Source organism: Phaethon aethereus (assembly GCF_964289735.1).
Source record: "Phaethon aethereus genome assembly, chromosome: 2".
NCBI classification, from domain to species: domain Eukaryota; kingdom Metazoa; phylum Chordata; class Aves; order Phaethontiformes; family Phaethontidae; genus Phaethon; species Phaethon aethereus.
In genome coordinates this window covers 59,827,387-59,852,954 of record NC_138582.1, presented here as the reverse complement: position 1 = coordinate 59,852,954, position 25,568 = coordinate 59,827,387, and the positions used below count along the sequence as shown (strand labels likewise).

The 25,568-nt window shown below is 44.6% G+C and overlaps 2 protein-coding genes across 3 annotated transcripts in view; one reads left to right on the top strand and one right to left on the bottom strand.

The window, feature by feature from the left end:
* Positions 1-9,416: 9,416 nt before the first annotated feature.
* On the bottom strand, positions 9,417-19,600 carry PRELID3A (PRELI domain containing 3A; the record flags this gene model as incomplete). 2 transcript variants are annotated; one of them, XM_081996682.1, is made up of 6 exons in its annotated part: positions 9,417-9,641; positions 15,235-15,337; positions 15,432-15,502; positions 16,289-16,378; positions 16,809-16,977; positions 19,569-19,600. In XM_081996682.1, 6 exons carry the CDS (start codon positions 19,598-19,600, stop codon positions 9,528-9,530), a joined length of 579 nt encoding a protein of 192 aa, XP_081852808.1. The 2 variants fall into 2 exon arrangements, with proteins under 2 accessions (XP_081852808.1, XP_081852809.1); XM_081996683.1 differs by lacking the exon at positions 9,417-9,641 and adding an exon at positions 13,392-13,445.
* A 2,008-nt stretch (positions 19,601-21,608) lies between these two features.
* The window catches only part of AFG3L2 (AFG3 like matrix AAA peptidase subunit 2), a 29,217-nt gene continuing 25,257 nt past the window's right edge, over positions 21,609-25,568 (top strand). Inside the window, exon 1 of the mRNA XM_082014526.1 lies at positions 21,609-21,866. Coding sequence (XP_081870652.1) covers positions 21,744-21,866 — 123 coding nt within the window. The 5' untranslated portion in view covers positions 21,609-21,743. The remainder of the gene's footprint in view (positions 21,867-25,568) is intronic.

Genomic DNA, 25,568 nt, shown 5'->3' with positions numbered 1-25,568 from the left:
CTTTAAACACCCCCTTGGAAAATGAGAATTTTTGCATAGGCAGGACTTATTGAAATAATGTTTTCAATTTTTTCTGAACCATTGCAAACAGGAAAAGCAGGGCTCAAGGCTAACTCTCCCTCGTAGCTGCCCCGAGTAAGCCCAGCTGCCGGGGCGCTCTCCTCGGGGTGCCCCCAGAATCGTGCGTGTTAAAGCGCCGAGAGTACTGGCGTGTGGTAAAGCTGTGGGGTTGCAGGAGGTGAGCGGCACCGGCAGGCTGATATGAAAGGTCTGCTGTTGCTAAGAAGGGTCGCCTGATCTCAGTCACATCTGCACTTTTTCTTATTTCTGTGCCAAAACCAGGCCATGTGCTTGCTGCACAGCATGTCAGGAAAACTAGACTGAAAGAAATGCAGGAAATCTCACTTTGCATCTCCCCTGTTGTTGTTTTTAGCGTTTTCTCCTGGAAATGCCCTGGCCACGTGTTACAATCGCTCCGTTCTGTGCTCACAGTCCTCTTCCCTGGCATCCTCAAGCTGCTGAGGTGCAGCGTATCCGGCGCATTTATTTTCCCCTTTGAGAGGGATGTAGGGCATTGCAGAGCAGGCAGGATCAAGGGCTAAGGCAGTCCCGAGTGTGCGAAGGGAGACGAGTGCCTGCGCCATCCACGAGCTGTGCCCCCCCGGCCTCAGCAGTGCCCGGGCCGGCTGGGGGACACGGCTGAGCCTCGCGAGCCAGCCTTTGCCCTGCCGGGATGGCCGGCAGCCCTTGCATCGGGCCGGGCTCCGCTCTGCTAAACGAGGCACGAAGCCGAGCGAGGCGGTGGCTGTACACCCTGCTCCGCATTGCTCACGCGGAGCTGCCGTGGGGTGGGGCATGGACCCCGGCAAAAATATGCCGGGCTGCTGGCAGGCCTTGTGGCAACTCCAGAAAACGAGTGGTGGAGGGCTGCCTCACCCCTTCCCCTCTGCCTCAGCGGCTCCACATTATCCTGGCATTTCATTCCGCAAAAGAAAAAGCAGCGGGTTGGTTTGTCGCGCAAAGCCTGAAGGAGCTCGGCTCGCTCGTTGCCTGGATCTCTGCAGCATGGGCTATTTTTAGCTTTCCATCTCGCTGCTTGCGCTAGCATCCCAAATCCACCGCAGCCGTTTGCCTGCATATGCCGCGGTGCTGTCCAGCATGTCCTAGTTACGGTCTGAACATTAGCATCAGAGGATGAAACCAGAAGCTTGTAAATAACATGTAATATATTTATTAATATTTAGGAAGTCTCCATCAATCATGCAATGGGAATTGACTTTCCCATGATGTTTTAAAAAGGAAACGAGTCTTATTTATATGTGTGTTGGCTATTATCTTCATCAGAGTTAATGCTTTCAGCCCCTTAATACAGTTGGCACTCCATAGGCATTTTACAGTGAATTACTGCTGAAAAGAATGCGGGACTAGCAGAGTGAGCTCCCCTCCATGAATTTTTTAAATCATATAATATTTTTTAGCTTTATTAATATGCCCAAGGTCTGTTTAAATATATCATAGGAGACCCAAGGAGTTAAAAATGCCACTGGCAGCATCAGTCTCGTTGTTTTGTAGGTGAAGCGGGTTGTGGAGAATTCAAACCCAGCTCTGCCCCAGGGCGGGGAGGGCCCGGGGCCGGGGTCGGCCTTTGCTGCAGCATTCACACCCAACCTTTCAGGTGTTCATGGTGACAACAGTGCTTTGGGGGCTTGGTGGTTTTTCCCCTTTCCCCATTGCTTCGTTTATACTACAGGGAGGGATGTTTTCTGGCAAAAATAAAATGCCTTTCCATTATAGCTCTTGTCTGCATTCATTATTCACGTGGAGGCCAATTCAAAGGTTCCATCTCTCTCCTTTCCTTTTCCATGCTTTTAGAGTTTTGTACGGTCAGGTGGATGTTTCTTTTGGCAAAGAATTGTTAATGAAAATGATTAAGAGCTGAATGCTGGCTGGGCTGCACGAAGGGACAGAAACCTGTCGAAGTACTCTTAGAACAGCAATAAAACTGCTCGTGTAACCCCAGTGATGTGATGAGCACCTGGTGGTCATTTCCAACTGGATCCCTCTGCTCCCAGCATCTGGCTGCTCCCAACACTGACGGTCCATGGCGGAGATGCGCTTGTCCAGCGTGTTGCACAGGCTGCGGGAGGTCTCCTTCCTGCATCTTTGGGAGAGAAATGCTGGCAGTCTTTTGGAGAGGTTTTTGGTGGATTGGTTGTAGTTAATAAACTAGAAGTGGGAGAAGATTTGAGTCACAACTATTAGGTTGTTCTCTGTTCTCTTTAAAGCTCCCCTTTTTCCCCAGGCAAGTTCAGCATCGGCTTCCACGGCTGGTTACTGCATGCTCTAGAGGTTACAACTAATTTAGAAGCTCCAGCTTTAGACTCCCGATTGCTACCTTCGCGCTTTACCTCATCCAGCAGCTCCGTACATCTTTTCGGAATGCCTTTCTTACGAACTCAGTCTCATCTGTGAAACAGTGGCAGCACACAGGCGTGAGGGAAAGGTGCTGCAACCGAACGCTCTGGTGCTACAGCATATGGATTTTGTTAATGTTACCATAAAATTTATAGTATTTCCGTGTTGATAACTTGGAGCTGCTCTGGTTTATTTCTTCTTCTTTTGTATGTATGTATCTTGAGGTCAATCTGAGAACATTTATGAATATGTATCTTGAGGTCAATCTGAGAACATTTATGAATATTGATTCCAGCTATAAAGATCTGTTTTGTTGTTTCTGTCTGATTTTTTACTACTGTGTTTCAGATTTTTTTGTGTACTTGAAATTACTGTTCACCAAAACTTCCTGGTAGGAGAACAGCCAGAGAGGGGCATTAGCTCAGTCTGACGTGATGCACGGAGACACAGAACCAGTCTCTTGACACGTAAGCGTGAAGTTCATGAGCGCTGTCCTAATGGCAGCTCCATTGAGTCCAGCGCCCCAGTCCCGCACCATCTACAAGTCTGGGCGCTGAGCAGCACCCACAAGCTCCAGTAGCCCAGAGCAGCAGGAGCCCACGGCCCTCCCCTCGCCCTCGCCTCAACATTGGAGAATCCCAGAGTTGCTCCAGCTGCTCAGTTTACCTGGTGAAAGCTGCAAGCCCTTCTGTGCCCCTCTGCAAAAAGAGGGACTGCAAAGTGGTTACAACTGCTTAAAGGATTTTGAGAGGTGCTGACAAAGAGGTGAGTGCTCAGAGGCAGACCTGATCGGATTCTGCATTGCAAGTTTCCATCAGCCTTCAGTACTTGAAAGCAATTAGCACCCCTGCCATCTGCACTGAATTCTGACACTGAAACTGCACAACACTCGGACCAGCAAAGATTTGTGAATGAACTTTACCACAGTAGTCCCCGCTCAACAAATGTCACAGGGCAGAATCAAGAGAAGGAGCTAAATCGTTAGCAAATAGACACAGCAAGTGTTACGTGGTGGTAGCTTTGCTTGCTTGTTGGCACTGAACTGCAATTCGGTAACTTTTCGGTTTCTTTCCTGGTCAGGCTGTTTTGCAGTGGCAGTGCCCGCAGCCCGAGTGTCAGATACACAGGCAGCTGAGCCTCTGCATCCCAAAATAACGACACACACCACTGCAGTCAGCAAAGGTCGTGGAGACAGTTTTTGTAGAACAGTTCCAGGGGACACCATTTGGAATAGACCTTTCTATAGCTAATAAAAAAACCCCATTTTTAAGCAGATAGTAGTCTTTTGAGGTGCCAGGCTACTTAATGTACAGTCACAGCTGGAAAAGACCTGTTTGATTAACCCATTTGATTAAAAAAAAAAACCACAACAACCCTGCAAGTGCAAAAAGGTGAGCATCCAGTGTGAAAAAATACATTCTTGGTGCCTTCCCTGCAGTTGTACCATTTACATTAAGCTCCAGGCCCTCCCTGCATTTCTTTAGCCAGAGCCATGTCAGTGCTGAACAGCGGGAGACTGTCGCGCCTTGGCTTTTGCAGGACAGGCTGTTGGCCAAACGCTGCAGCATGGAGTTGTTAAATTGGCTTTTGGGGGCTGCTAGAGAAGGAATTAAAGGACATGGGCATGAGCTGGTGCAACTTCTGCAGCAGGCTGGCTTCCACTGTTTGGTGGAAATAAGCACCAGTTAAGTTGACACGTGTATATATACATAGGGAGGGGCTGTATTCTCATGGTGCAGCTTACAGGGCAGGCCCAACTTTGGCTTAGACATTTAAGATGGGCACGTTTTGATTGAAGGGGCTGGTGGTTACATGTCCTGGGAATGGGAAAGCAAAAGGAAAGTACAATGAGGAGTGTATATGAACTGTATTTCTGTTAAAGTTGGTTCCCCTGCCCCCTCAAGAGATGCACCTTTTGGACATTAATGGGCCCAAAGCATAAACCCTTCCCCTTAGAACTTCTCCTGCCTCGGTGCTGTCACTGCGCCTGTACCATCGGTGTGGCTTCAGCTACACCCAGGCATCAGCTCTGACAGAGAAAGGCAATAGCATTATCTTCTGCTTGTTCTCATGCTATGTGGTACTGAGCTGCAATTTCTTGTTAACGTGTTACTAATAAAAAGTTCTTTAAAATGACATGGCATTGCTCCCGCTTTCTTGAGTTAACTGTAAAGATGGTGAGCATCATTTCTCACTCAGCACAGCTGGTATAAGGGTGCTTTCCACATTTCTTTGGTCAGGGCCAGCCCTGGACCTCAGCTGCTGCAGATTCTAACTAGGTTAGAAAGAAAATTATAGAAGAGTAAGATGGGGAAGTGTTGTACAAGCAGGGCTGCAAATGCAGAACCCCTTCTGATGGTTTTACTTGCAGGTGCCTTCCCATAAAAATGAGAATCACACCTCAGTTAGTTACCTAACCATGGAAGAATTGAGGACAGGATTTGTGCTTCACAAAAATGCCTTTTCATTGAGCAAATTCACACAGCATGACCTTCCTCCTGGAGCTGCGATGAACAGGCTAGCACATAACCTGCATGATTCTGACCAGTGGCAAGTGGTGCTGGGGGAGAAGGAAGGTAAGTTTATTAGATAAATAAGGTCTTATTCACTAAGTCAAGGCTAATCATTTTAGATGACTCTCTTCTGTTTTACTCTGGAATGAAGCAGCACCAGACCCAAACGGAGTTACCAGTTCAGGCACAGAGGGGCCCTGCAGAGGTTTTGACCAGCACAGTATGTGGCTTCCGGGGAGCCCAGTACTGGGTCCTGCTGCTCACCCAGCACAAACTAATGCCAATTTTTCTGCAGCCTTCTCTGAAAACCACCAGCCCATTTTAGATTACAGGAGTTACACCCAGAAGTCTTTTTTTAAACTGAGGATGTCATTTATTTAAGATAGCACCACAGTATACATAGACACTTTACAGAGTCCTGCCCTTCACAGCTTACAATCTAGGCAGATGCAAGAATAGGAAAGGTGTTACCCACTGCTCCACCTGAGGACTTAAATTAAAAATGTCATATCAAGGAATGTCACTGTTCCTCTTAGTGCTACTTGATTACATCGTCACATACATCAATGCCTGATAGATGCTATACATCAATTCCTGCTACATGCCAAATGCTGCAGGTCAGTGCCTTTACTCGCATCAAGCGGGTCTTTCAAGAATACTGCAACTTTCACTGAGATTGCCCATTTTCCCAATAAATATGACCCTTTGCCCACCGTGCCTGCTGATGCGATGGGAGAAAAGAAGTAGTATGGGGGAGCATGGAGGATTCACACTGGTGCAAGGGCAAGTCAGAAAAAAAAAAAAAAAGAAAGAAAAGGACATCTACACAAAACCAATTACACACAAGACCATTTGATTGCACTGTTTCAGGTTAATGCCTTTTGTTGCTAACTTAAGCCTGTCTGCACTAACATGAAAAACAGACATCAAGCATAAACCAGAGTTTACCTTAAGTCCAGTATCTTCAACATCCTAAAATCCTTCAGGGCCAAGAGCTAATGTGCCCAGTTTGCCACGCTGTGGGAGCCACTCCTGCTGGCTTCCCTCACTGTTTCCCCCGCAGCCCAGAACCAGCTATCCCCAGCTTCATCCTTCCATAGCAAGGGTGTGCAACGCAGCTGTAGTTATTGGGCAGGGTGAGCAGCCACGCTTCTACCAACCTGGAGACCTGATACGCACTAAATTCTTAAAATCAAACCACATCCCTACACGCACACCCCCCCTTCCCTTGAATCACAACCTAACAACTGAGGAACACTGAACTGAAAGCCTCAGGGGCTTAACGGCAGCGAACAACCTCCCTCCCCCAACACGCCAAACTCTAATTCTGTTTTCAACTCACAAAATGCAGAATGCTTATTCAAAATGGCACTGGCTACCCATTAGTCAGCGTGTTTACAAGTGCTGAGCTTTCTTCTGCTTGGTCCCCGGTGCTTCAAGATCCTTCCAAGTTAATGAGTGTTGACTTAGCACCATTTCTACTTTAGAATTTTTTTCCCTCCTACGTACACAGCTGTTTCTGCACCAATCCAAAAAGCTATACTCCCTACAATCCACAAGCAGCCTAGCACTTTCCCCTCACATGCAGCTGTCTTTGAGAGACCCCTCAGTCAATGCATGTGACATAAAACTGACTTCAGAAATATTTTTTAGCCTTTTCCAGTAAATAAAGAAAAGATGGGGGAGTTTCCCTAGGGCAGGACCAAGATAAGCAATTCCAAAGGTAGGGGTTGTTTTTTGCCCCAAGGGTCAACTCAGACTATAACAGTGACAGAACTGAGGTGGGAAATGCAAGTGCTTCAAAAACAGTGTTATGCACAGCAGGGCTGAACATACAGCTACAGATCCCATGGTCAAGGAAGAAGGGTGGGAGCCCTGTATGCAAACTCAATAGGCAGTAAGCAGAAGAGAGAGTGTCCAGGAAAGCTTATGGAAAATTAAAAATCACTTCATCTGCTAAACACTGGAGCGTACCCAGACACAGACCCGCTGCCTGCAGGGTCCTCGGTAGACACTGGCAAAACAAGCAGCCACAGGAAGATCAATAAGCCGAGGGGCGCAGGCGTGCCACCTACCCCAAAGACAAGGCGAGAAGCAGCAGCACTGTCTGGCAGCAGAGAGAGGCAGCTGGGTGACAGAACCCACTTCTGGAAGAAATTAAGTCTTTTTCCTACCCAAAGCTTCCCCACTCCCATTCAGCCTAGAGGAAAGCAGAAGAGGACTGAGCACAAGCAGGCATGGTGCTGATCCATGGCGCACAGAGCAGCGGAGATTGGAAAACAAAGCATCTAGCTGTCTAGCTCCTAAGCAGCATGAAACATGGACAGGAAGCAGCCCAAAACCTACAGCGGGGAATGAAACAGAAAGGAGATGCTGCAACACAAGTGGGCAAGGATTTGTTTCCGGAAGAAGGAAACAAAGTGCAAGGGAAGTAATCCAGAAAACTGATGCATAACCTGTACTGACCCTGAGGTGTGGCAGAGGAGCTTGGCCCTAGACAGAATTTAGGAGCCCGGGGTGACTTCGGGGACACCTGCAAGTGCTGGAAGATGCTATACATAAGTCAGTCAGCTCTAAGACAACACTAAGCAATTATTTCAAATCTGATGCAAGAAGCAGCTTTAGACAATTCTTCCAAACTGAAGCAACAGATGAACCTCTCCAAAGACTTTTCTACCCCCCGACAGCTATGTTTTCATCATCTCCAGCAGGCATGTATGGAAATGCTATAGTACAGGTTTCCACATGCACACACACTTACTCATCTTTTCCTTTTGTTTGCAGAACTCTGCCAACTCTGCTCTCCCCTCCCTAGCAGAAGGCCACCAGGAGCTAGAACATCTTCTGCATTCTTCATCCAGGAATTGGCATCACTCCTCTGAGAAGCACAACTGACCTGCATCAAAGCTATCCAGCGTACCTTCCAGAAAGGAGCTGCTATCAGACTTAAAGCTTTAAGTTTCTGTTCCAAAACAAAAAAAGGCTTTAGGACCATATAAACAGAGCAATGGAAATATTAGCTACTCATTTAATTGCTTTTGACTAACATATTTTTTTTTAAATGAAGTTTATTCATTAGGATCATGTAATTTAGCAAGACTGTAGTTACACCCAAATTAATGATCACTTTCAAACTAACCAGAATACGAATGCTGAAATTTCCCTTAAGCTACAGACACTTTAAAATTACCAGATGAAAACAGTGACCAACATTTTACTTTTCTAGTTATTTAGAAGTTACTCATGCTCTTTAACAGCTTCCTAAACACAAGCTTGCCACTGGAACGAGTAAACATCCTTGCAACATTTATTGCACTTTGTGTGCACACCAAAAAATAAGTTAAAATGCCTTAACAGACAGCTAAGAAACATATACTACACCTGGACCAAATACGAAAACATTGTGAACATCAGACAGGGTTAGGACTGTTACCAATATAAATTTATGCATGTTTTATAGGAAGCAATTTCTGCAGTATTTTTCTAGGTAATGATAAGCATTTAAAATGATCCTAAAACCACTTTGTACCAATGCGGAAAAGTATTGAAAAAATTTCAGTTACGCTGGTTGTCAGTAGTTAGTAGAAAGCACTCAAAAAAGAGAGAGTCCATTTGTTTTTCTTGTACTCTTGTTTTCTCCATTCAGGGTTTGAAAAGTACGTGTTCTTGAAACCTTACCCTTTGGATTTCAAACTTCCTGCTTATTTCATTATTATTTATTTTCAGCTCTTCTGGTTGTTGCATCAGTCTCTCCGTCAGTTAAGACATGATGTGAAGAGCAAGGACCAGTGGAACAGCACAGTCTCTCCATCCAAGTAGCCTACAAGTACGTTTCTCAGAGATAAATAAATATTTTCCAGCACCTTCCAGGAATTACTACTCTTCTCCTGACAGGGAGGGGAGGAACTAGGGCAACTTAATAAATATTAAAATAAATTATACCCTTCTCCCCACCAAAAAACTGTTTAGGCTATTAACATCAGTAGAAACTTTATCTTTGTTTGGATACAAACATCTAAGAGGTAAAGTATCTGTGTGTCATGTTCAGGCAGCACATTTAGACAACGTAGGAAAAGTTAGTACCACACAAGTTTTAGCTTTTCAGGATGATCTTTGAGATAGATATCTAATTCTACAGTTCCCTTTAAATGGTTATAAGACACTATCAGATTACAAAACAGGCAAAATTCAGTGCTCTAGTACCTATCAGCCCTTCACAGAACAAATGTTCACATGGAAAAACCTTAATACCACACATGCATTTTTTTCAAGTTTGAGTACGAAAAACTGAGATGGTGTAAATGTAATATCCTCTCTTTTCGTTTATAAAAGGCACATTTACGCAGTTTTAAATCTGCTAAATGTTTTGTTTCCAGTGTTAAAAATAAATTGTTAAAATGCAAAGAGTATCTGCAGGAGGTCAATTTAATCTTCAGTAGACAACAGGAGCTGCTGTGCAGATGATGGATGAGATTACTTTTCCGCTGATCCAGTATTCTTATAAATATATAAACCCTATGCAGATCAGCCTTGGAAGGGAGAACGACAAAGAAGTCTGCAGAATAAAACTTTTCTGTCAGTTACTTGGTATTTTTTGTTTTATTTTTCTGTTGACGCTGCTGCCATGGCTGGTTTCATGCCCTCACGCGTTGACTTCAGCTCCTCCAATTCTGTGTTTAGTTTGCTGATCACCCACTCCAGGGCATCCCGACCCTGCCAGGAAAATACTGGAATTTAGAATCAGAACAAATACAACACCACTGTTCATTATCTATAGCTTTTCCTCTGTCAGACATGAGACTGGTTTTAAAATTAATTCTACATCCTGCATAGTTTGATACCAGATTATATTGATAATTCCTGAGCACCATCTTATGGAAACTTCACTACAAAGGCATTTGCCTAACCAATATGCAAGAAGTAAATGCAATACTGGTGTGAGCTCCCAGTAGAGCATGTAGGCATAAAGCCTAATTCAGCAGTTAAGTTCCCTTATCCAGGAGTATTGCTGGTTTTTACTGTTTGCTGCTCCCACCATGCAAAGAATATCAGCAAATTTATGGCAAAGTTGAGATACTGTTCTCAGATGCATTAGCCAAGTTACATTGACAGTTTTTGAGAAGATCCAGGACAAAGAAAGATAATCTTCCAAGTGCCCTTTGATGGAGCAACTATGGATTTGATCTCTACCAGGAGTTCAGAGATGGACTCACACTGAGTTCTACATTCATGCATAGCAATTTTTCAGCATATAAAACAGAAGAATTGAGAGACTACAGTCACACCTCTTACATCAAGGTACAGTCTTTTTCTGTTCAGTTCTCAGAATGGGAGTGCCTCAAAGCTAGGCACAGACAGCCAATGCTTTAGTAAGAGCTGGGGAATCCAGCAAATTAAGCATGTCAAACACCTTTTGCCTTAAGATGCCCCTGTAGCAGCTGCACCCAAATAACCACAAGATAAGCATGCAGCCACACAATGAAGTCAAGAAAATAAAGAGAAGTGTCTTAACAAAAACAAAAATGCAAGATTTTAGAGCTCCACAATCTCAGAATGACAGCTGCTGCCAAAACAAGCAGATGGGATCAGAGCGGGAAAACACCTGGTCTTTTTTCACTTAAAGAGAAGCCAAGCGACATTCACCTCTATTACCCTACTAAGAGTAAGAAGTACAAACAGTGGAGAGCAGTAACTGGGAGACACACAGCTCTGACCAAGTCTAGAGGAGTTCTGGAGTTAAAGGGCCTGAGCCCAAAAAGTCCTAAGTCTTCAGAAGAGCCAGTGTCAGTGTTCAAGCCCTCTGTAGAGACTGATGGCAAGGAAGGGAACGGCCCTTCACACAGAGTTTTATTCTGAACTATGATGTGTTATTTTTGTTGCATGCATTATAGGTGATAAAGTGAACAAAAACCTCACAAACTGTCTAGATCCTGCTGTTGTCCTTTATAAACCACTAAGCATGAACAAGAATCTGCACAGACTGCTTTGAAAACCTAAAAAAAAAAAGAAAAGGTCAAAACAAAACCCACACATAAACTTGATGGATTTTTTTGAGGCTAGAAACATTACTTTGGAATAATACTAAAAGCCCAGTGCCAGGCTGCAAAGTGTAATCTATTAAAAGAAATAAAAATTTTACTGTGAATAAGAGCATATTTATCTCCAGATCCTCACTAAGTTCAATAAAGGGCTAACTCCATTTCTCTTCAGGTTTTTTATATTACAGGAGCTCATCAAATAAACACTAATTGCCATATCTGCACTGGCAGGCAGTCCTTAAACTGAGAAAAGTCATCGACGTATCACAACAAAGTGTTCAGCTCTGGGCCAGAGCTCAGAAAGAGACATTCAGCTCTACCCAGAACTACCTCAAGAACTAGTATGTTTAAGTTAACTTAATTCAAGATATGCCTTTAAAAAATACTAACGATATTCAAGAAAGCATAATTTAAATTGTCCAGTTTAAGTATGGGTTGCAGAAAAAGACCCTTAGAAGAGTATGATTTAACTTATGAGTTCCTTCCGTTTGAGCACCAAATCAACCATGCTTCAGCAGGTGGTAACTTCCACCATCTCTACATCCTGTGCAAGACCTGGGAACAGCATCTAAGCATGCATAAAAGCACTCAGATAGGAGTAGGCTACTTCATAGCAACAAGTTGTAACTAGCCATGAGTTAGCCAAGTGGAGTGCTCAGTAAGGAACAAAGCGGGGGGAGAGAGGAGGAATCATCTTTCAGTAAGTATGCATTTGGATATTTAAGAGTCAGGTTAAAATGTCCTCTCTTAGGTGACACAGGCACAGAGAACTAAGACAGCAACAGCTTAGATGTTATATTTTGTCTAACTGCACAAAGAAGATCTGTCAGAAAGTCAAACACCTTTGATGTAGAAAGCTCTGTAGAAAAATACTGAGATTCTTTTCAGGCCCTGACTATGAAACATGCAGGTGATAGTGTTTTAGTTGATACACTTGTTGATAAGATAAAATAAAAAAAAAAAAAAAAAAAAAAATCCATGACATTCAGCTGTAGCGCCAAGATATCTCCTTCAATTTTTGAGACTGCATAGGTCTGCATGTCTCCTTAGACCTGCATACACTATATGGTGTATTTTGCAGATAAGAATAAACTTGTGATATTGGCAAGGAAGACCTCAGGAATATTCTGCACAGGAAATGAAGTTACAAATCTCAACCAGATGCAAAGCTTCAAAGTACTGTAGAACTACCCAGTTACCAAAAAAAAAAATCTGACAGAGGATTGATCTATAAAGTTTCATACCATACAACAAGTTCTGTAGTAAGTCATTAAGCAAGCACATTCATAACCAAGCATGCATATTATATTAGTCTTTATTGCATAGGTTAGCAGTATGACGTGTCTGGCAGACCAAACGCTGCATATGAAGATTTGTTGGTAGAGCTTAAGTGACTGATAAATGCTGAGCCTTTGTAGTTGATGTTTTCCAGAAAAACAGCCATAAAAGCTTAGTGGAATGAGAACATAAAAGCAAACACCCATGGCGTACACTGATCTCAAAGTAAGCAGTGTAAAAAAACCCCTACATTCTTAACTAGGAGAAGTAGCATAATGGATTTTTTTTCTTTTTTTTAAGGAATCTTATTAGTTGAAGCATAAGCCAATACAGGAATGACAGAGTCAGGCTACACTGACTAGTGGCAGGGAAACAATCTGCAGAGAGGTATCACAGAGGCAAGTACACTCCGTTCTTTCAACTCTGAAGTCAGATTTTTTCATAGTCACATCGCTTAAGGGACATGTCACTACCGAAATGCATATAATTACAAGACCAATGAAAAACACCAACGGTCTGGCATTCGGACAGCTTCCAGCTTTGTACAGATTTCCACAGAAGTTCACAGAAGGGCAACAATATTCCTCAGGCATTATAAAAGCAAATACAATTTCACTATGCAAAAGATTATCCCTGTTAGGCAATCTGTTCCAAGAAATCCATTTATATCCTAAGAGTACAATTCTGTTTCATTTTTATAATGCCAATTCCAGTCACTAGCCAATTTATTAATTTCTTCAGGTACCAGTTTTGCTTACTGCAATCACAGAAACTAGGACCCAGTCAAACACTTGGTAGAGGGACTCATTCACATGCCCAGTTATCTGCAGTCATCATTCCACTTTCAAACCATAAGCAATACTGTGGCACAAGACATGGCTGCAGCAAGTTGGTTGTTCAGTGGCATAAGCATGGCTTAATTGATCCAGTCTAGATCTGACCTACAGTCATTCTCTACAACTGCAGTGTAATGAACATGTTTGCCATTCCTGTATGCAATGTACAGAAAACATACATGCAGGTTAATTTATGAAATTCACATGACAACAGTCCATGCACATATTTGCTAGAAAGCTGAAATGCTGTACCAAGAAGAATAACGCTGGCATTACCACTAGTTAGTATAAACTGCAGATGTGGAGAACTGCTAGCTTAGAGCGCTTTCAGAATTTTGAATTATCCACTCAATAGCATCCCACCCCTGGAGTAACACAGAAAAGATTTACAACATATGGCAAATGATTTTTCCATCATCATTAAAAGCAATAATGCATCATCTGCCATCTCTATCTCAGAGCAAAATCTCAATACTTACTTCCTATTTCTTTAGAACAACAAACCATTTTTCAGCAACTTTCATGAAGTTTAAGAGGGGTGCTAAGGACACAGAGGCACAGCACAGCATGCAAAAAGAGCTAGTGATAGAGTGGGTTACTGGGTAGCAAAGAAAGGGTCAGTAACAGCAAGTACAAATTCCTGCCGAGTTTAACATCTCTGAAGAGACTATTCAGTGAAAGAACACAGGACAGGAAAGTCTTTTTGATTTGCAGGAAGCTTATAAGCTACTGTGTTCCTTGAAAATGGCAGAACAGAAGAACAACTTTTAAAAGAAATCGAGCTCTCGCACAGGCAACACCTGAATATGTACCAAGAAATATTTACACTCTTTCTCTGAGTTCATTAGAGACGTGCAAATGTGATAGATGCTACGAGCGGAGCTCAGCCAGCCCTTTCAAGTATGCCTAGTTGGTCTGGCCATCCCAACTAGCTAGTGCTTTGCTACCTCCACGTCAGCCTGAAGTTTGGTTGTGAGCCAGGGTTTGGACTTCCCTTTCAAAAATACACCTCACACAGACTTTTAAATGGAAACTGGATCAGAATAGAATTGTAATTTAACTGAAATACATTCCATTTATGACTTTCAAACAAACACAGAGAGCACTCAGCTAATTAAAATTACTCTTCAGTGTCTAGAAATCACCCATCACTCCTTCCTCATCCCCTGCTTTTAACCTGTTTTCCTCTCATTTTTGGAGAAGCACACAGAAGGGAGGAAAAGGAGTCTTTCAATATATAGGTCAATACCTCCTACCAAGTTGGCTTATGCTACCTTGGTAAAGCAACATCTCTCACAAGGACAAAGGGCTGGCCAAAGGACAGGCTCTATGGCATAGTAGGAGTTACCTGGGCCAAATTCCCACTGCGCTGAACCTCTCCAGCAATGTAGAGCACAAACTCAAATTTCAGGTGCACTCATCCTGCTTTTAGGCAGCTGATGCCTATGCTTCTCTAGCAACTCCATTTCTTTCCCACCTTCCCCAAGGAAGTACAGGACAAAGTGCCCAAGAATAAGCACCCCTGTAGCTCTGTCTGTGCTGAAGTGCAGCTCCATGGCTGCAAGCCAACTAGAAAAAGCAAGCACAAGACAGAGGAGTCGGTGTAGTGTTACCTGCAAAAGCCAGCATAGTTTCACCTCTTCAAAGAATTTGCCTCTGCTTACACTACATTTCAGCCAAAGGCAAGGAGACAGCTCAGTAATGGATAGGAACAACTGACAAAGCAGCATAGAAAATATGCTAGCATTAACTGCTAAATCCAGATTATAAAGGCTGAAAAGGAAGTTATAGTCACTACTAGCACTAACTCCTGGAAATAAATGGTTAGTGTTCAAAAAAGTGCTTTGGGGGAAAAAAACCCAAACCCCAATAATATGTGTATGCTATGTGTCACTGTAGCATACACATAGAAGTTTGGTTGTTCTGATGTGCAATTTTAGTTGAAAAACAAAGATTTAGTAGTGAACCCTTTTCATACTTTGGGAAATTATATTCTCCTTGCTGAGGTCCTAGAACAAAATCAGTCGAAATTCTGTGCACAATGTTTAGAGAAATTAAATATAGTATTCAGCACACATGATTGGCAATTACCATTTCAACAAAAAGAAAAGTGGAGGTGGGGGGAGAGAGGGAGAAAGCAGAATAAAGATATACCTTTCTGGCATTAGAAGATATTGTGTTTGCCATTAAGCTTTCCAGATAACTGCTCAAGCTAATGCCTTTAACAGTAATAATTGCTTCTTGAGTTAGCACAGTTCTGTAAAAGAATAAAGAAAAGTTAATACCTAAATCGAATTGGACTAACATAGTATCTCCTATACACAAAGCAGCACACACATATCTTTACTTACTTTTCAGGGTTTTCAGGATGAGGCGTGTAAACCAGTCTCTCATCAACTGACACCAAGTTTGTGAGAGTAATCTTAAAAAGAAAAATAAGAGCTGAAATCCTCACTTCTCACCTTTCATTCTTCAGTTATCAACAGCACTACTCAGTAGTAGAGCACTCAATGTCAGAGACAAAGCAGTGTACACAGAATATAAAACCCAGAACACAGTCAATAAAAAGACCTATATAGGGTAATGCATCTTCTCCTATCCTAGATCTAATTCTGTCCAAGTTCCTATTCACAAAACAAAGCACAAACAGCTTTCCATTCATCTTCTCTGGATGTTGAATCTTACCTGATTTATGGCATGCAGTTTAGAGAGGCTCTTCAAGACCAAGACCACCATAACACTATTTGGAGTGTACAGAAAACTAATACTCAGGAAAGACAATGTCTCTTGCACAGAGACAAGGCTCTCCTACAGACAACCCCGGCTTTAAATCTGATAGTTACAAGTTCCCAGGACACCAAAATATAGCATACTACTCCATTTACATTTTGTGAAAAAAGGCATTTCAAATTAAAACTTTTGTTGTAAATGGCAGCATGAGGTAAAACAAGTTACTCAGCTCAAACTATTTTACATGCATTCTGAGAAATACTCTTACATTAAAAACAGAATCACAATCATTTGAACCCAAAGTATTTAAAGTTTCCTATTTGTGAAGAAGGAAGAGGGGAAAAAAAAGAGCCAACTAAGACATGGAAATTGCTGCCTCTTGATGGAAAGATGCAAACACATTTCTAATCTAAATGTTAAGAGCAAAACATCTGATCTCCAGAACTATTTACCAGGAACTTCTTAAGCTACGACTCACATTAGTTGAGCAAAGCTCCATCTTTTTTTCCACTGGATCTACCACAGAATGTTCCTCAATGTAAGTCAGCGTTCTACTTGTTCCTAAAATCTGAAAGGGAAGCAACAAAAAAATTAAAAAATAAAAAAGTTAAGTACTAAAATTAAAAAAAAAAAAACAAACCACAAACAAACAACTGAGAAGCATAAATGTCAAGTTCTTAGTGACCCCAAATAAATACAAAGTAATTCATGGATACCAGAACACTGATCAATGGCAATACTACATTCTGGTAGGTTGTATCAGTCATACAGCATGACACAGACCAGTCTGGAAGGCGTGTATAGACATATACACACTATAGGCATATTAAAGCCTACAGCGTATTCTCACTACTAAGTACACTAATTACAGCTTATGTGATATTTGTATACGGTATTTCCTATAATGTCAGCTTTTACTTTGAATTCAGCTCCCATTCAGATGACAACATAAAAATGCATCACACCCTTAATAAACCATTGAGACTTGAAAAGCATACCGCTTTTACAATACTCGGCAATCCCCACTCTGTGCTGAGAAGACGGTGACTATGCAACCTCCCCTGGTTATCAAGGCTTCTGTCAAGGACATCTACCCCTACCACACAGGGATTCATTGGGTTGGGATACTTTCTCATAGCAGCTTTGATCACTGTATCCCAGGGGTGTCTGTAAAAAGAAGAGGAGACACTCTTTGTAACTATTTTGTATTTAATTGCAAGTATTCAGACAAGACTAAAATCAGGGATCTAGCTTGCATAGTATGGCCTGTGCTGTACAACTTCGTAGCTCCCAAAAGTCCCTTCAGAATTCAGTGATGCTTGGAAAGGCACTAAGAAAGTATTGATACACAAACAGAAAAAAAAAATTTTCTTTCTCCACAGCAAAGAAAGGAATTATTAACCCAAGACTAAGAGAAATGAGGGGCAACAGTCACAAATTGCTACAAGTGATATTCCAATTAGCTGTGCAAAAACCCCACAATAACAGGGTAGCTGTCCACAAAGATTGCTGAATCTCGATTCGTTTCAGAACTCAACCAGAAAAGCAACCTGATCTAACATTTAACTTAGCCCTGCTTTGAGAAGGAGACTAGATGACCTCCAGAAGCACACTCCAACATAAATTCTCCTATAGTTCTAAGTACACCAAATAAACTAATGAAGAAATCATCAGCTTCTCCCTGTAGCAAAAAAGCAAAGTGAAATTTATATCAACTAAAAAAATAAATCAGGAAGTTCAAAATAAAGAAACAGATTTTCAGAAACCATATCAGCTCACTGCCTTAAGTTTGTGCCTAAAACTACTGCTTCCAGCAGCTTGTAAGCACGAATTACATTATGGATAATAAATCTTCTCGATACAGAACTGTTTTTATGAAACAAGTTTTGATAATCTCAAACTCCTGGGATCAGAGCAGCCCCACTACTGGAGGACAAGCTGTCCACATGGCTCTTGTTATGGGACTTCATATGTCTTCTTTGGAAACACAGGAGGCTAGAGAAATCATGGACTTGATCCAGTACAGAAATTCTGCCCCCAAGCAATGATTTCTATATTCAGAATAACTGACAGACCTGGAATGAAAGGTTTATAACCTTTAAAGGTACCTTTAAATATTCAACTATTGATATCTAACATAAGAAGTCTTAGGGGTGCCAATTTGTACATAAGAGTTGCACTTAGGGCCCTAAATGGATTTGATTTTTAAGAGCACTACTTTTAGTCTTAATAGACTGGTACAGAAGGGCATCACAGTACACCACTGCAAGAACAAACAGAAGCTTGGAAAAATAATTTCTTTTTCCAACAAGAAGAGTAAGAACAGGTCTTTCAGCTTTATTGGTGCAAGCCCTCAATTCCTTTATCAGAAGGAGAGCTGGAGGACCATTGTTACCTTCAGTGACTATACATCATAAGCAACAGAAGATACACAAACTGAAAATGTCAAATTTCTGTTAAGTGTCCTTGAGGGATTTTATGAGTCAGAGATCTGATAAGGCACAACAATATTTTATTAACCCCTGAACTGAACTGCCTACACCCACACACACTACATAAGATGGGGTGTTCCAATCAGATCTTGATGAGAAAATGCCAAATAAAAATTGATTTTGTGTTTCACAGGTAACGGATACTCATCTCAAACTCAGAAGCTATCCCATACACAAACAGCCTTTACTAGCCTCTCTGTGCCATTTCATATTAGAAGTTAGTTTACTTATACCAGGCTAACGTTAAAGTTGAACACCTAATATCTCTGACAGCTTAATGAATTCAGTTGTGTTAGTGTAATCAAAGAAGTTGAAAACTGCACATCTGGGTTGTTTTGTAAATAAGAACCATCACCCCTGATGCTCTTCAGCTTTCAAGATTTTTACGAGACCTGTAGCAGATGAGTTACTGGTGGCATTTTAAAGAGCTGCACTAGAGCCGCTGCATCCTCCACGTCAGCTTCCCAGTATAGCTTGAGCAAGTATTACATACCTATTGATACTTTTGCCTATTGTTCTCTTGTTAAAATAAAATGGAATTGGATGACCAGAACCGTGTCCAAAATGCATTTAATGCAGAAAAAGAATGACAGTAAGAAAACTTACTCAGCTGTTGCTTAATGGCTGTCTTCTAGGCATCTCTTGTGAGAGTATGTGACAGCTAAGGTACACAGTCACTCTGCCCATACCTCTTGGAATACATCATCAAGTACGTCAGTAGCTTGGGACTTACTTTTTTTAATAATGTGAAAGTTATTTTTCCTTCAATGCCCACATCTTTATCAAGCCATTACGCCGCCGGACCAGCTCTACCACTGCGCTGTTGGAACGGTATTTCCCGCCGCAAGCGGCAGAAGGTGGGAGAAACCCCCGCACGGGGAACGACTACGCAGGAGAAAGCTTAAGGCGACGAAGGCTCAGCAGCGGCGGGAGCGCTGACGCGCCGCCGGGGACCGTACCCAGCCCGGCCCCCCTCACCGGAAAATTTCAGGACGCCAGAAGCCGGTGCCCCCCACTCCGGCTGCCGGGCGAGCCTTCCCACCGGCATAACCGGTCAGGAACCACCGCCACTGCCAGCCTCTCTCCTCCGGCCGCGCCTGGGGGCAGCTCCTATTTCCGTCCTCACCCCGGCAGCGCCCGGCTTCCCTCACACGGCCCGGCCCGGCCCAGCAAGCCGCCGCAGCGGCGGCGCGGCCGGTCGAAGGAGCGGCGCCACCGTTCAACGGCCGCCGCGCGCGGGGGGCTCGCCGCCCACTCAGCCCTCACCCGAACACGTGCTCCGAGCTCCAGATCTTCATGGCCGCCCTCAGTCTCTCCTCAAGGCCGGTGGGGGGGAAGGCAGGCGGGCGGGCGGGCGGCAGCGGCCCAGGCTCGGCAGTGCCTGAACTAGCCACACACCGGCCGGCCGGCGAGCGCGAGCAGCCACGGGAGGGCGGGGCTCCCCGTGCCGGCACCGGACGTGCCCGGCCGGCTCCTGCGTCACGCGCTTCCGTCACCGCCTTGCCACGCCCACCACCCCTCCTCGGCGGCTCCCCCACCCTTTTCCGCGCCTGTTGAGGCTGGGCAGCGCGGGCAGACGCACCGGCACCAACGAGCCATCGCCGTTAGCTCGCGCGCTCCGCGGTGCTGAGGCCCGCCAGGGCAAAGCCCGGCGGCGCTTGCTGCGGGAAGCAGGCGCCCGCGGCACCTCGGTCGGCTGCTCGGCCTCAGTTCGCTCTGGAAACGTGCAGCCTGAAAAAGCAGCTGTGTCTTACCAGAAACCTAACTGATCACACAGCTGTTAACAAATAAACCTTTACAAATTACTTACGTGGGAGTTTTGCTTTAAACATGCTGACGGTTGTGGATGTAATACACAGCCAGGTGTAGTGTGTGTGCTGCTATACCTAGGAGTGACACGATAGCATCATAGAACAGTTCGGGTTGGAAGGGACCTTTAAAGGTCATCTCGCCCAACCCCCCTGCAATGAGCAGGGACATCTTCAACTAGATCAGGTTGCTCACAGCCCTGTCCAACCTGACCTTGAATGTTGCCAGGGATGGGGCATCTACCACCTCTCGGGGCAACCTGGGCCAGTGTTTCACCACCCTCATTGTCAAAAATTCCTTCCTTAGATCTAGTCTGAACCTACTCCTCTTTATTTTCACACCTTTATCCCTTGTCCTATCGCTACAGGCCCTGCTAAAATGTCTGTCCCCATCTTTCTTAGAAGCCCCCTTTAAGTACTGGAAGGCTGCAATAAGGCCTCCCTGGAGCCTTGTCTTCTCCAGGCTGAGCAACCCTAGCTCTCTCAGCCTGTCCTCACAGAGAGGTGTCCCTCCTCTGGACCCTCTCCAACAGGTCCATGTCTTTGCTGTGCTGAGGGCTCCAGAGCTGGACGCAGGACTCCAGGTGGGGACTCACCAGAGCTGAGTAGAGGGGCAGAATCATCTCCCGCGACCTGCTGGCCACGCTGCTTTGGGTGCAGCCCTGGATACGATTGGCATTCTGGGCTGTGAGCGCACATTGCCGGCTCATGTCCAGCTTTTCATCCATTAGTACCCCCAAGTCCTTCTCGGCAGGGCTGCTCTCAACCCCTTCATCCCCCAGCCTGTACTGATACTGGGGGTTGCCCTGACCCAGGTGCAGAGCCCTGCACTTGGCCTTGTTGAACCTCATGAGGTTCACATGGGCCCGCCATTCCTCAAGCTTGCCCAGGTCTCTCTGGATGGCATTCTGTCCCTCAGGCGTGTGAACTACACCACTCAGCTTGGTGTCATCTGCAAACTTGCTGAGGGTGATGGTGCTAAACGCCTTAATTCACGTAAAGGCCTTTGCACAAAGGAATTTAATAGTGAATGTACCGATATAAAATGCATTATATTGGGGGGAAAAAAAGAAAAGGAAACCAATTTTCTTATTTTCCACCAGGCTCTGTTGAACGTTACCATCAGGATAAACTGGCACCACACGTGTACTCGGCAATGCCGCAGGAGACCCATCCCCCTCGGCAGCGGCGAGGAGGAGCGCTGGGGTGCCGAGGCCCTCCTGCAGCCAGAGCCTCGCAGCCGGCCCCGCCCGCGCCAGCGGGGAAGCCCGCCCTTCTCAGCGGCGTCGACCGGGCCATGCCCCGCCGCGCCATCCGCACGCCTTGACTCAGCAAACGCACCCCGTCACCGTCCACCGAAGGCCCACGCCCCCTCGGCGCCCTGAGGGGGGCGAGGCTCGGGGAGGTGACGGCGGGGGGCGTGGCCAGAAAAGGGAGACGGGCTACGCGAGGTTCGGCCGCCGCTAAGGGGCGGGATCTCCGGGAGAGGGCGGGGCTCACAGGCGTCCTTCGGACGTAGAGGAAATGCGCGCCGCAGCGCGATGAGGTCAGACGTTACAGGCGGGGGTGGGGCCACGGTAGGAGCGGCGGCGCGGGCCGGCGGACACGGTGGGCCGAGGCGGCCGCTTGCGTCATGGCGCACCGTTACCTGCTGCTGGCGCGGGGGAGCTGCCGGCGCCGGGGGCTCCCCGGGGTCCTGCTGCAACAGCTGCTCTGCGGAAGGGGCCTGCTAGGGGCGAGACCCTGCCTGGCGCAGGTGAGGGGCAGGGCACGGGCCCAGCCGGTCGCTCCACCGCCCCTTGGCTGTAAGCATGGGGGAAGGGTTTCGGTTGCTACCGTGACGCGCGGGGCGGTTCCGCCGCTGCCTGGGACTCCGGGGCGGGGGGAGGCACCCCGCTGCCCGCGGCCGAGTGTTCCTCGTTGCTCCCCGCGGCCTTCCCCGGCTTCGGCGGAGGTGGCCCCCTGCCTGCTCGGTACCTGCCCTTCCGGGTGGCGGGGAGCGGGGGCCGGTGGATGGGCGTGAGCTGCGGCGCCTCCCGGCCCGCAAACGGCAGCCAGGCTCCGTGCGGGATCACCCTCGGGGACTGCGGGCGTCTTCGGCTGCGGGGGCGGCCGAAGGAGAGCCTTTCTTCTCGGAGAGAATGAGGCGGCACCTGAGAGCTGCTGCTGCCGCCGCCGCACCCGCCGGTGTTGCCGGGTTCCCAGCGGGTTTTCAGGTGGTGTGTTCCACCTCACTCCGTCGTACCTCCCCCGCTTTTTTAAAAGGGCGATGGCTCGTGGTAGGTGGGTTTGTGGCTGTCTGCACGTAGCATCTGAGTTGTGGGCTGCGCGATTTGTTTGGGGGTTTGGGCTGTCAGCAAGCACCACGGTAGCGTGGCTGAAAATGAGAAGGCACGTGGTCAGTTGTTTGCTTTACGTGATTGCACGGTGCAAAAGTGGTATGGATTTGAAGCTGCTATTCTAGTATTAACAGATAAATCGTTCTTAGTAAAATGTTTCAGACTGACAGCTATTATGAGATATGTCTTACCCTTGTTGTCAACCCTGACATATCAGAGGAATGACAGGCCTATGCCTGTCATCTCCATGATTCCTGCCTACTGCTTGGGAAAAGGGAGATGCTTAATTCCTGCACCTTTCCATGGCATCTTGGACACGTTGCTTCATTTTTCTGTGGCATAGAGTGGGGAGCAATTGCAGCTTTGTAAGGATGAAGGTTATCACTAGGATAGGGATAACTGTGAGATGAATAGACATAAGGATATTAGCAACTTGGTCCTAAGTATAAATATGTGTTTGTTTTTAATATTGAATTTGTGGTGGTTTTTGCTCAGACCTGAACAATACAATAATTATTAATTACAACAATAAATGATACACTGTCAGCAGTACTGCTAATCTGTCAGGAAGCTAATTCTCATTTCTGTCAATAAAATTTATTGAGTTTTAACTTGGAATGGAACATAGAAACTATGAAGAGAACTTTGTATTCATTCTAGCATCTGGGTGTATAGGTAGCAAAACAATTTTTAAAATTTTTTTTAAAAAGAAAGATTAAAAAAATATAATGGCTGTTATCAAAACAAAATAAGCAGCTTGCATGAAGTTGGACTTCTTTACCAGTTTTCCCTTCCCTTCCTAATATGCTCTTATGTAATATTTTGGTGAATCTTAAGACTTTTGGCTTTGTTTTATTTTGTTGATTTTTAACTTGTTCATGAATAAAGCTGTAAACTTGTAACTTCCTTGAATGAATAGATTCTTGATCTTTTGCTTACATAACAGAGTGTATTTTTCTGTTCTTGCTTTCTGTATCCTTGTCTTTTTAAAAAAAAAAGGGTTATGGTTACAATGTTTATGTCTAGTCAGTAGTTCTGATTAGTTAAAATTACCCATTTTATTTAACATTGGAATCATGGAGAAGGCATTTCTTTGCTGTTATAGACCTTGGGTTTACATTATACACTGGACTAGTTATATTTTCATTGCATTTGTAAAATAGACTGTTGCATACTTTAAACCTGCTTATCTTGAACCTCCATTTTTAAAAAGGTCTTTTTTTAGGTAGGTGTCACAAGGTTTGCCTGAAAAAAAAAAATTAGAGAAGGTGGGGGTTTTTGTGTTATACTCTGTCACAGTTCTTTCATCTCTGACTGAGAAAAGCTGGCAAGATTTTCGTGGTACATAGCCCAAAACAGCCACTGTACTATTTAAGCATCCAGTCCAAATGTGCATTGTTTGCTTTTCCTCTGCTTAGGCAGTGGGTGTGCTTATATTAGCTAAGCTTGCTGTGGCATTCCCATTGCCAGCCAACCCAGGGACAGGTCCTGTATCAGGATCAATATGATCAGTTTTCATGTTGATGAGTTAGAGTCCAAATAAACCCCCCAAAAATCAAACACCAATCCCAAGCAGTTGTTACCAGGAACACTATGGTGAAAGGAAACTGCATGTTTCAGTAGATTGACTCACCTAGAGCTGTTGGTAGCATAAAAGCACGCCTGCCAGACTCAGTCAGGTGATTTACTGTATGTGGCATGAAGTCAGTTGTTCCTTTTCCTCACAAAACAACTTTTAAAACACTTGGCTCTCTGCGTATTATCTTGACAGGTGACTATGCATTTATTCATGGAACTTAGGATCTGCAGAGACAATCCAGCAACAAACCAGTTCCATTATTCAGGTCTGCCCCAGAGCTCTACCTGCTTACCCTTCTCACTCTCCTTTGCTCCCTCCTCTTTCTCTCCTTCACTCCCATTCCCCAACCTGATTAAACTATAACTTCATTCTGTAATAAACCCAATATGGTTTAGCTGAGCCAGGCAATTGGACAACTGGATTTGGCTTACTTAAACTTTTCTTTTAAATGTGAGCAGTTGCTGTATTTTATTTGGAGTAAAGGTTTCTGAATATTCCTTTCTCTTTACAAATAAAAAGTAATCTAAGCTTGTGGAATAAGTAACTCCCAAATTTTTTGGTGTTGTAGACCAGTGACATACAAGAGAAGCCAGTATTACTGGACATGTCTTTGAGTTTCATCAGTTGCTGCAACATTCACTACCTGTTTGTATTTGAACTACAGATGGGTTGGTCTGTGGCAAGCTCATTTTATGTTATTGCTCACACAGATGCATCCCTCTTGTCCTAAAGCTCCTTCTAGGAGCACAGATACAATTGCTCATTTTGGAGGTCATAGTGTATTGGACCTAGCAGCTATTCTCCAGATTAGCCACTCTCCAGACTGCCTGCACTGCACATGCTTTTCGTGATCAGCAAAATATCCTCTTGGATTTTCAGTATCAGACTTTATTCAAAGATGTGCAGCAGCACAAAATAATGGCTGGATCAAGAAGCCTAAGAATTCTTAGCTCAGTTTACAGCAAAGGCAAGCAACAGGGACATTTTGGTGTGCCTCTTGATTCCAGCAGGTGGAACTAGATGCCTGTTCGGAATAAGTCTGATGTATTTCATCATTTAATAAGGGATGGAGGGGGAAGCTTCCACATAGAAGGCTTCAGGAGAGTTAGAATTCAATTAATGGTATGTCAGCATTCCTAGAGTAGTCTTAGCAGGTAATCTAGTATCCTACAAGTTTGTTTAATATGCAAAAATAGGTTTTGTCTACAACCATTGTAACTTGACTATAACAAAATGGCTATGGAGATGCTAAGATTGAGCTTTCCTTCACAGATGTAGTCCTGGAGGTGTTAGTCCTAGACAGATGTTTTCTGTCTTGCATGGATACCTTGGGTCATGGTATTCCAGGACCTGTTGTTTTTTGTTATTTGTTTGGGTTTTTTTACTATTTCTCTGTCTCTTAAGGTAAATACCTTATTATCAAAAAGAAAAGAGAAAGACAGTGCCTCTATGGGGCAGAAAGAAACAGAGGCAGAAAGTCTCTGACAGTCAGTCAGCCTGTGGGGAAGTTTTGATTTTTTTTTTTTTTTTTTTTAAGAAG